Consider the following 11,530-nt stretch of genomic DNA (forward strand, 5'->3'; position numbering starts at 1 on the left):
TGTGTTTTGGACTTTGGAAAGCTAGGCCGCGGAGGAGTTTTCGGTCTCCTAGCAACGGGCTGAAACTCTCGCGAGAGTTGCGCCGCGAGGGAGGCGGCAAGAACGTCATATTCGCGCGCCGGCCTTGAGGCCCCGCCCCTCTGCTGGAGAAACAACTTCCGGTTTGGGCCTGTTCGGCGTAGAAAGAGCGCGAGGCTGAGTTCTCGCGGTGGCGGTCGTCATGGCAGCGGCTGCGGCGGGGCCTGGCTCCGGCGACGCGGGCTCTGCCTCGGCGGGCGACGAAGGCGGCGGAGGCGGAGGCGGCGGGGAGCGAGGGAGCCCCCCCGGCTCGGAGCCGCGGCGCCAGGGACCGGGGGGGCGGGAGGAGGAGCAGGCGCCCGCGCAGCCCCAGCCCCCGCCGGGCCTGGCCAGCCCCGGCCTGCCGCCTTCCTCGCCGGCCCCTCGGGAGGCCGAGGTCACGGTGGAGATCGGGGAGACCTACCTCTGCCGCAGGGCCGACGGCACGTGGCGTAAGTGCCTCCCAGGGCAGCGGCGCCAGAGGGTTATTCGCCCAGAGGGAGGCATTAGAAGAGAGTAGCTGCCTATAGAGATCCGTCGGGGAATATTTGTCCATAGGACGCATACGAGGACAAGGAGGAATACTTGCCACTGGGGCAAAGACAGTCCGTCCCTTGACCTGAAGGCCTAGCCGTAAGCGACTCTAGCGGGTGGCGCTCATCCCCGTTTCCAAGCCGAAGAGCCAGCGTTGTTCAAGGGCTGCTCTGGGGCTCTTGTGGCTGCCCCAAACGCCGTTGCCTTCCTATTGGAGAAGCGGGGCCTATTTATCTGCTTGCATTTGCCTGCTTCCAAACTGCCAGGTTGGCAGAAGCTGGGACCAGGGACAGGAGTTCCCCCGACATGCAGCACTTCCTATCTTCCGATCGTCAGAATTGGCCTCTTCACCACTAAGCCACTCCGCATGGGGCTACATTTGCCCATAGGGAGGCCCAGAGGAATATTTGCCCATAGGGAGACATAAAGGGATCTTTGCCCACAGAGATACGTAGGAGAATACTTGCTCATAGGGAAACGTTTTCCTATAGGCAAGTAATTCCCAATGTTTCCCTATCCAGGGTACATATTCTCCTGTGCTTTCCTATGGACATGCATTCTCCAATGATTCTCTGTGGGCAAGTATGGTTTCCCTATGGGCAAATAGTGTCATTGGTTTTCTTGTCTCTGCTCTTGTTCTCGTCTCTCATTCTTTCCCTCATAACCCCTCACAGGTACCCTGTACCATATTGTTGTTTTTGTTGTTGTCTTAGAGCCTGTGCCCACTATGAAATATGAATTGCCAATCAGTGTAAATGACCCTCGTTCCCATTTGAAACCAGTTCCTGTCAAGAATAGTTTCTATGCGGTAGAATCACAGGCCCAATACATACTGCAGAAATAATCCAGCTTGAGACTGCTTTAGCTGCCATGGTTCACTGCTATGGAATCCTAGGCCTGTTACAGACTGCCAAAATAAAGCTGCTTCGGGTCTCTTTGGAGGTATGCTATTTAAATGATGCATGGGTCCTAAGGGTCCAGAGGTTGTGCCAAAGCCACACTCCATTCCTAAGCACTGGAGTGCAGCTTTGGTGCAGCTTCTGGATTCTTAGGATGCATGCATCATTTAAACAGCATACCTCCAAAGAGACCCGAAGCAGCTTTATTTTGGCAGTCTGTAACAGGCCTTAGCAACGGTAGCTTGTTGTGTCACCAGTGCTCTCTGTCAGAGAAGGCTAAATGTCTCACACAACTAGAGTTCCCAGAATTCCCCATCAATGAACCGTGGCAATTAAAATAGTGACAAACTGGATTGTTTCTGCAGAGCAGATGCGGTTCTAGTCCAAAGCACTGCTCCACGCTGGCTCTCTTTATTTTTATAGAATGCACCTTTTACCTCATAATTTATTTTCTTCTAGACTCTGCAGAAGTGATCCAGTCTCGAATCAATGAACAAGAAGCCAGGGAGGAGTTTTATGTGCACTATGTTGGATGTGAGTGCCATGGGATTCTTTACATATGCTAATGTGGAAATGTGGTGTCCATGTCCAGGGATCTTTTTGGTTCTGTGACAGCATTTGGCTTTGTTTAAAAGTGCCCTGAGCGCAACCATCACAAGTAGCTGTTCTCTGTGTGTGTTTGACAGATAATGAATGGTTGAGCCCAGTCATTCTCTGTAATTTGACACACACACACAGAAAGGGAGGAAAGAGAACAGAAATAGGAATGGGAAAATAACGTACAGAGACAGAGAATTAATCAGGACAGAGATGGAGGAGTTACCTCAACTTGTTAACTTTCTTTTACAAATTCAGCTTGTTCTTCACTTGTAGTATTCTCTTTATCCATCAAGTCTAGTTTCAGCAGTAAATCTTGGGTATACATTTTAAATATCATGTCCAAGAAACTTACAGAGTAATTATTCTTTGGAATGGTCTTAGGGTTTTTCTTGTGAAGAGCTACTATTGCACCAGATTCACATTCATGTGGAATTTTAGCAGAATCATTAATAAAATTAGAAACCTATACAAGTAGTAGAAACCACTAATCAATATTTTGTTTGTAAATTTCTGAAGGCAACATATTCTCCTTTGAGGCCTTATCAGCAGAGCTCTTGATCATCTTTCTGTTTATCTTTCATCATACTATCAAAAATGGTTTAACTATATTTAAAAATGCTTTCTCCCCCCCACCAACCACAGTCAACCGGCGCTTGGATGAGTGGGTGGACAAAAACCGCCTGGCCCTCACCAAGACAGTCAAAGATGCGGTGCAGAAGAACACTGATCAGTACATGAATGAATTGTCTGAGCAGCCAGAGCGCAAGATCACTCGCAACCAAAAGCGCAAACATGATGAAATCAACCATGTGCAAAAGGTGATGCTATCTGAGAGGTGGCTGGGAAGACAGAATTGTGTGTTGTGCTTCAGTGTTGGCTCAAGAGCTAGAAAAATCCAGGGTGCCTTATTGCATAGCTGGAACTGGAGGTGTATGTGTTTGTGAGAGCAATTTTCTTTATTGCCACTTACCGTGCTGTTTTCTTCCATTGCAGACTTATGCTGAAATGGATCCCACTACAGCAGCTTTGGAGAAGGAACATGAAGCAGTGAGTATTCCCTGATACACATTTCAGCTTGTTGCCTGAAAAGGATAGAGGAAAGAAGTATAGCCGTGTTCCAAGGCTTTCAGCTAGTTCTCTCTCCTCAGATCACCAAGGTGAAATATGTGGACAAGATCCATATTGGAAACTATGAGATTGATGCATGGTATTTCTCACCATTCCCAGAAGACTACGGAAAGCAGCCCAAGCTATGGATCTGCGAGTACTGCCTCAAGTACATGAAGTTTGAGAAGACTTACCGCTACCATCTTGTACGCAAGGGAATTTGATTTGTAGTATATTTCTGCAATTTATCATTTTCAATAGGCATTTATAATAACTAATAAGATTATGGCTAATAATTTAGAATTGCTGTTTGTTTTCTGCATCGAATAAAAAACCTGAAATGTGTCACAGTTTTTTAAAAAGAGAGGAATTGGTCAGAAAAATTTAGATATCTCACATTTCTGGGTGATAATTGCTCTTTCTATTATTCAGGGTCAGTGTCAATGGCGGCAACCACCGGGGAAGGAGATCTACCGGAAGAACAATATTTCAGTGTATGAGGTAGATGGCAAAGACCACAAGGTATGAGCTCACTTCAGCTGCTGCTGCTTTGCCAGTTCTTGCTTTTGTTTTCTGTGAGCCCTATGGCCTATCTGCTAGATAGCAATGTATTAGTTGCCATTCAAACAGTCTTGGAACTAAATCTAAGAACCATCACTCTCCATCTCTGATGGCAGAGAACCCTGAGACATGTGACTCTCCCCTTCTAGACTTGCAATTTTTTTCTTATTTCTTTTCTAAGGTTTCTGGCGAGAGAGACTGTCCAGTTCTGGTTTTTCATCAATACAGGCATTGATGTCCTAGCAGAGGACAGGAACTCTGGACCTTAGTTTCTATATAGACCAGCAGCCTTTAGCTCATTGATGTAAGGTTAACTATGGTCCAAAACATGCTGCAGAAATAATCCAGTTTGAGACCAATTTAACTGCCCTGGTTCGGTGCTAGGTAATCCTGGGAATTACAGTTTAATGTACACCAGAATTTCCTGATATAGAAGGCTAAATATCTCACAAAATTACAATTCCTAAATTTCCCTAGCATGAAGCCAGGGCAGTTAAAGTGGTCTCAAACAGAATTATTTCTGCACTGTGTTTTGTACCATAATCTTAAGATAGCCAGTTCCTTTCAGATCCTTGCTGTACAGAGCAGAGATGGGTATTTGGAAGCTGTTGAGTGGAATTCTACTGACATTGATAAGCAGCGGAAGAATTATTAGAAATCATATAGCACCAGGCTGGGAGATTTATCAGATAACATGAAACATGGAAAGGGCCCAGAAGATTGATTTTCCTGTGTAGAAGAATCATTCAAAAACTCTTGGATTGATTTTGAATGTTGAAGTGCTCTCAGAACTGATGTTTGTTATGTACCCACAAGGTGGCATTTTGACTGTGGCTAGTTAACTAAGTTGAAGGGGTTGAGCTCCACTCTGGCATTTCAGGCATGACTTTCTCTAGAACAGTGGTTCCCAACCTGTGGGTCGGGACCCCTTTGGGGGTCGAATGACCCTTTCAAGGGGGTTGCCTAAGACCATTGGAAAACACCTATTTAATTACAGTTATGAAGTAGCAATAAAAATAATTTCATGGGTTTGGGTCACCACAACATGAGGAACTGTATTAAAGGGTCGCGGCATTAGGAAGGTTGGGAACCACTGCTCTAGAACAAAGTGTAGATATGAATGTAATGGCCATGTTCTGTTTGTGTCATTTTTGCTGTTTGTTTCTATCCTATTACCTAGATATCGGTGTCCTTACTTATGTCTGCTTTTCTCCACCAGATTTACTGCCAGAATTTGTGTCTCTTGGCCAAACTTTTCCTAGACCATAAGACCCTCTACTTTGATGTGGAGCCCTTCATTTTCTACATCCTTACTGAGGTCGACAGGCAAGGGGCCCATATTGTGGGCTACTTCTCCAAGGTGCTCATATGACTTTGCCATTGTGGGTCTGGGTGTCTGCATGTTAGCTGTACTTAGGGGATGTGAGAAGGAGGATGAGTATTCAAGAGCTTCCTCTTCTGTACTTAAAATGTAATTTTATACCAAGACAGCCTGATAAATAAATTTATTTATTGTATCTAATGTATTTTGTTCTTGCCATGAAGGTGAGAAGGAAAAAGCTGTGCATGGCACTCCTTCAAGCCCTATCTATTGAAAATCCTCCTCCATCTCCATGGGGTTCTGAGACTAGAAATATTGTAGGGGCATTTATGTACCTCTTTCTCAGCTGGTGTGAAATTTAGCATAAATGGCTTACAGTTTGTTAGAATTCAATAGCAAAAGAAAATGGAACAAGAAGGGAGAGGAAAATAAGCAAATCAATTATGCTGGCCACCCCAGAAGACATTTCTAAAAGGAGAGGAGCTAAATTGGGAATCATTGAGTTAAAAGGAGAGGATTCTTTTTCTCATTTCTTTCTCTAAAGAATACATGGTGGACATGTTTCTTGCTTTATACTGCAAACATTGTGATTATGTGTACAGTGGCATATTTCTTGCTTCCTTGCTTTTTGACCGCCTTGATTTTTACTTTCATCTGTAGGAGAAAGAGTCACCAGATGGCAACAATGTGGCCTGCATCCTCACCTTGCCACCATACCAGAGGCGTGGTTACGGAAAGTTCCTCATTGCTTTCAGTAAGCTTCCCTTCAATCATATGCCACAGCCACAAAGAAGACTATGAAGTAGATTGGCTGTTTATCAACGTCTTCTGTTTGTTGGAGATGAAGATATTCTCCCTCTGCCTCTATGATGTGCTCCCCAGTATTTGACTAAAGTTAATCTAGAATAATTTATCACCATGGTTTTCTACCTATAGTGGTGAAAGTGAACTAGTGCTACTACCCAGAAGAAATCTAAAAATTAAGGAGCAAAAAAATGCCCCTTTTAAAAATGTAAGCAAGTCCCCCTATTTATTACTTTAAGATGCTTTTAAAAATAAAACCAAAAAGAAAAGATCCAAGCAGCCCTCTTGGTAAGACTTGCTCTTTTTCAAGGCTAAGCCTTCACCTAAAAAGCATCCTCAGACTTACAGATATTGAGATGCCTGGATTCTGAAGTGTAATCTCTTAGGCCTTGGTCTTAAACCTCTTCCTCCTCAGGCTATGAACTCTCCAAGTTGGAAAGCACAGTGGGCTCCCCAGAGAAGCCCCTCTCGGATCTGGGCAAGCTGAGCTACCGTAGCTATTGGTCGTGGGTGTTGCTGGAGATCCTCCGGGATTTCCGGGGGACACTCTCCATCAAAGATCTCAGGTGAGAAGCAGTTTGATTTCTAATGAAAGTGTTGCTTTCTGAACTACAGCCCCTTGAATCACTGATAGGGATCTTAAGCAAACTTTATGTAGCTCTGCAGTTAAAGCTATGTACATCTAGGTTTGCCTTACCTTGCACTCAGTGTTTTTTTCTCATTTTCTTTCTTCTCTGGCCCATGGCACAGCCAGATGACAAGCATCACACAAAATGACATCATCAGTACTCTTCAGTCACTGAACATGGTCAAGTATTGGAAGGGGCAGCATGTCATATGTGTCACCCCCAAACTGGTTGAGGAGCACCTCAAAAGTGCCCAGTACAAGAAGCCTCCCATCACAGGTACTACAGAGGGGAAAAGGATTGTGGGGTGGAAGAAGGGATCCTTTGGAAGCAGACATAGGCTTGCGTCCTTGCGCCAAAACTAGGGCTGGGGAGCACACAGCAACCGCATGCTCCCCAGCCCTAATTTATATGGAAAGTGCCATTTTGAAGGTGTGCCATCCATACACCGTGTGCAATGATGGTGTCACGCATGTGCCACCTCCACACAGACCAGCACGTGCGTGACGCCACCGTGACGCTGCAGGGCACTTGGGGTGTCCTTTCAGCATCACGGGAAGGAGCTCCTTTTGCACGCATGCATTGCTGGCACAGCCTCTACATGGCCGTGCCAGCGATGCAAAGGAGAAAGGGGCCAGGTGGCCCCTTTTTCCTCTTCGCCACGCCTATCAGGGTGTCCGGGGACATGAAGCCCCATGGACACGGCATTTTGCTGCTTCTCCGTGGCCTGGGAAAGCGCCGGGTTGGGGTCTCAGGGCTGCTGGTGAGGCTGCCCTGCTCCCAACCTGGCGCAGAAAGGGGCGGCTGCAAACCGCCTCTTTTCCACGGTCTGTTTCTTGTTGTGATTGCTTTTGAGAAATCTCTGGCTGGCTACTATAGATGACACAATTTCTTTTCATATGCTGACTCTTCCTCACTCTTTCCCTAAACTAACTTAATCAGAAGAATTTGGGGGCACCGCAGAGCAAAGCTGTAGTTGTGTCTGCATGTTTCTTACCTAGTGTCCCTCTAGATACATGTGGTCTTCTAGAGGCCATCTGAGAAATGATGATGCCAAACACAGCGGTCGCTTCCCTGTAAAATGTGTATGAAGTATACACAACCACATATAAATGGATGAAAACCTGCAAGAAGGACAGATGATAGCGAAGCTAAAAGGATAAGGAGCTTAGAGCCATGAAAACTGAAGAGAGCTCAAGGCAAGAAACTGAGAAGGAGAAACCTGATACATTCCAAAATTTCAGAGTGAAGAAAAAGTGCCAATCTTGGCAGGAGGGCGACAGGGCAATGAGTGAGATCAGGGAGAGACAAATATGTTTGGTAGTTGTAAGGACTGTGGGCCCCAGACCTTAGCTCAGTGGTCCAGTTATGGTGGTATCGGGCTACATTTCCACGGCCCTATTAATGAAATATTGATGGAAAATGCAATGGATATATTGTGCATGTGATCACCGCATTACTGTAACATCTGATGCAGATATTAACCAGCAAGAAATATCAATGTTTTCTTTAAAGCACACTTTACAGAAAGAATTGTCTTTCCTTGTCACTTTCAAAAAAGTACACATTTATATTGATACTGTTCTCAAAGAAATAGCCATCTTACTCTGTTGCAGCATAAAAAGGAAAAAGAAAGGGTGAGGGGGAAAAGAAATCTAGCCGCATCTTTAAGACTTTTATATTATAGCTTGAACTTCCATGAGTATTAATCCACTACCTCATCTGCAATGACAGAGTTTATATTAAATCCTTACATTATTATGCTTATCAAGCAGATCTTTAAAGTGGTCTGTTAGTATGTGTGAAGGCAGTTTGAAATACCCTTATCACCTCACAGATCTCTTTGAAGATTTAGGATGATGATCACATTTTGCATCTTTTCGGATAATATTATCCACTTCCAGTTGTATAAATATGTTTCATAACCTGAGTCTTTAATATCACTCTGTCATTGCATCTGAAGAAATTGATTGATACCCATGAAAGCTCATGCTGAAATAGAAATCAGTTAGTCTTAAGGGTGCTACTAGATTCCTTTTTCCTCTCCCTCTTCCTTTTTATTGATTCTGTCTCCTAAGCTGGTATATCTAACCCACTCTTTCTGCCAATATAGTCCCTACCACATGGTCTACATCAGGGATGGGCACATTGTGGCCTTCCAGGTTTTGCTGACATACAGCTCCCAACATCACTGATCAGTGGCCAAACTGATGAATCCCAACAATTTCTGTAGAGCCACAGGTTCCCTACCCCTGGTTTACTTTAGGTGGAAGCATAATCAGTGATGCAGAGTGAAAATAGACAGACTTAATTATTTTGCAGTGTTATTTCTGCATACAAAAATTATATTCCCACCCCTTGAATACACAGTTAAATTTTTCTACCTGCTTTTGTTTTGTTGTCTTGGTCATGAAGTTTGCCAAACGCAGCTACATGCAAACACAGAACCGCCTTGTTCAAAGTCAGAAAGTCAGAGTTTCCTTTAAGAGTGGTTTCAGATTTTGATCCTTGTTGAAAAGAGCCATTGTTTTCCCCAGGGAAGGGATGGGGTGGGGGCTTGCTGGTGAGATGGCAGTTATGTAATATGAGCTGCAGTTAAGTTGCTAGGTCTCCCTCCAGGCCTCTCTTAAGAAGCTGGTACAGTGTCGCTTTAGGGAAGGTTGGTGTTCAGTCACATGGAAAACTTGGAGCAGTACAATTTCTCTGTCAGACACCCTGTCATTGTGGCTAGAACAACTACTAAAGCATTCTGAAAGCCAAAAAGAATTTACCAGGACATTTCTTATTTGTTTTCTGTTACATCACCAAAGTAACATGATTTATGTTGGTATACGCTGGTTTCTGCATAAACCACAAAAAGCAAAAACTGCTAAAAACAATCTTGCCAGCTTAAATAACCTCCTGAAGGTCTTTCACTGGTAATCTCAATTGGGATAAGAGGCAGCTCCACCTGTCATACCAGAAATAATGATGAGATGTGTTTGGTCAATCTTTGTTGGAAATTTCTAAACAGGATGACCATCAGTCAAGCATGCTTTAGTTGCAGATTCCTTTCAGAGAATGTGACTAGAATTGGACTAGAGACTTAGAAGTCTGCATTTCTATGATTCTGTGCTGCCCAAATTATGAATCTTTCTTCTGTTGTTTCTTTTCTTGCAGTGGATTCCCTCTGCCTCAGATGGGCACCTCCCAAACACAAACAGGCCAAGATTTCCAAGAAGTGAACAAGAAACTGATCTGATAAATGGAAGGGGCTCAACCCCAGTACACACCAACCATTCATGTTAAGAGATGATCTCATGCTAAACATCTGTGTTGGTCTTGCATTGATCCGACATCAATGGATGGGCTGATGCGGAGAGGAGGGGCTCTTGTCTGGTTCTGTAATAGCCCAGCTTGCGTGCTGTGCCCTGCTTCCTCCTGTTATGATGAGTACCCTAACACTGTTGAAAGCTAGATGGATTTTTCCCTGCTTAGGACTTGAAAGTCTGTTTTAAAGTCTTACTGACCTCAGAAGGATGCAGGAAGCCTGGGTCACTTGGCCTGAACAGTCTTTTAGTTTGGCCAGCGAGGTCTTCATCAGTCTCTCTCTCATTCATGCAAGTGGTAGCAACTTAGGAAAGAAAACTGATCATAATTGCAATGTAGTTTGTTTTGCCTTTCACAGTCAGTTTTAAGGACAGTGCCAACTTCAAGGACTTGTTGGAACTACACATTTGTGGATTCCAGATCTTTTCCAGTTCAACAGACTGTACCAGTTAGTAGGAGACTCCAAACGTGGGTTCTACAACCCCATCAAAGAGACTGTCCTCCAGCTGCACAGTGTGATCTGTAGCTACTGTTCTAAAGAGATCTCGCCTATGGGGCCACCTTAGTTGTTCAGGGTGGTGGCAAAGAACCAAAACAAATTTTAAAATACAGGGGATTGGAAGGGAGGGAAACTGACTTTGATTTGAATGCTTTTTTAAGTGAGTTTGGAAGAAACTATGCAGTGAACTGTTGAGTTTTTTTTTTTTAACTTTCTATTGTGTAAGCTGTATTAGCTTGGGATAAAATTAAAATGGGCTTTCTGGGGGGAGAAACTTGACAGTCTCTTGGGCACAATGGAAGCTAGAGGGAGATGGCCACCAGTCCTCATACAGTCATCTTTTACTAAGATGCTTGCATACCTTCTACCCTGGGCGGCCAGTAGTGATGAAAAGCAGTTGGATACGGTGGAAATAAATAAATATCCATTTGCTACTCTTAGTACAGCTGTTAAGATTCATATTTCATGTATACAGTGTGTCTTCTATTACTTAAAGTATTTTAATTAATAAAACCACAAAACAAGTGCAATATCACTCTGTATTTGCTTATGTGGGTAATAGAATCCTACAAGATTGGCATGGTGAAAAGTTGGATTGCCAAACTCCACTGAACCCTATCATAATTTGTGCGGTTTTTGTTGTGCTAGTAAAGTCTTTTGCCAAGAAAAATTCTGCCTTAACTGCACCTTCGCAACAGTTTTTTATTTTTAAAAAATGTATTTTATTCTTTTAATAACTATCTGTTTTAATATTGTAATAAGTTAATTCCTTTTTAATGTCCTTTTTCTGTGTTTTTAACTGTACTGTTTTTTAATGGCGGGTTACAAACCGCAATTATAGTACGCGCAGAGCGCGTACTAGGGTTAGGGAGGTGCGGTGCTTCTGCGTGTAAAAAATGACGGCGGCCATTCCAGACGGCCGCTGTCATGAGGACGTCACAGCCGCGCCGCCTCTACACGGGGCGGCACGGATGTGACGTCCGCACTTCGCGCCAGGGCGCCTAGGGCACCCTTTCCGCGAACCAGGAAGGAGCTCCGTTTCGGAGCTCCTTCCTGGTTTGTGGCGGTGCTTTGCTTCGTTGGGCGCAGCCTTCAGATGGCTGCGCCCAACGAAGCAATGGAGAAAGGGGCCAAACGGCCCCTTTCTCCTTCTCCCCGCCACCGCGGGGTGTCCTTGGGGCTTGAAGCCCCAGGGACACCCCTTTTCAGGCTG

General features: G+C 44.5%; 1 protein-coding gene across 1 annotated transcript; it reads left to right on the plus strand.

Annotated features, from left to right (window-relative positions):
- Positions 1-151: 151 nt before the first annotated feature.
- Positions 152-10,849, plus strand: LOC149303848 (histone acetyltransferase KAT8). Its single transcript, XM_089480970.1, has 11 exons — positions 152-509; positions 1,950-2,024; positions 2,733-2,908; positions 3,084-3,137; positions 3,239-3,403; positions 3,630-3,719; positions 4,978-5,118; positions 5,740-5,833; positions 6,299-6,449; positions 6,634-6,788; positions 9,669-10,849. Exons 1-11 carry the CDS (start codon positions 221-223, stop codon positions 9,731-9,733), a joined length of 1,455 nt encoding a protein of 484 aa, XP_089337096.1. The 5' UTR covers positions 152-220; the 3' UTR covers positions 9,734-10,849.
- Positions 10,850-11,530: the final 681 nt, after the last annotated feature.

The sequence above is a fragment of the Sceloporus occidentalis genome, unplaced genomic scaffold (assembly GCF_023333645.1).
Source record: "Sceloporus occidentalis isolate IW3139 unplaced genomic scaffold, rSceOcc1.0.p SCAF_14, whole genome shotgun sequence".
Lineage (NCBI taxonomy): Eukaryota > Metazoa > Chordata > Lepidosauria > Squamata > Phrynosomatidae > Sceloporus > Sceloporus occidentalis.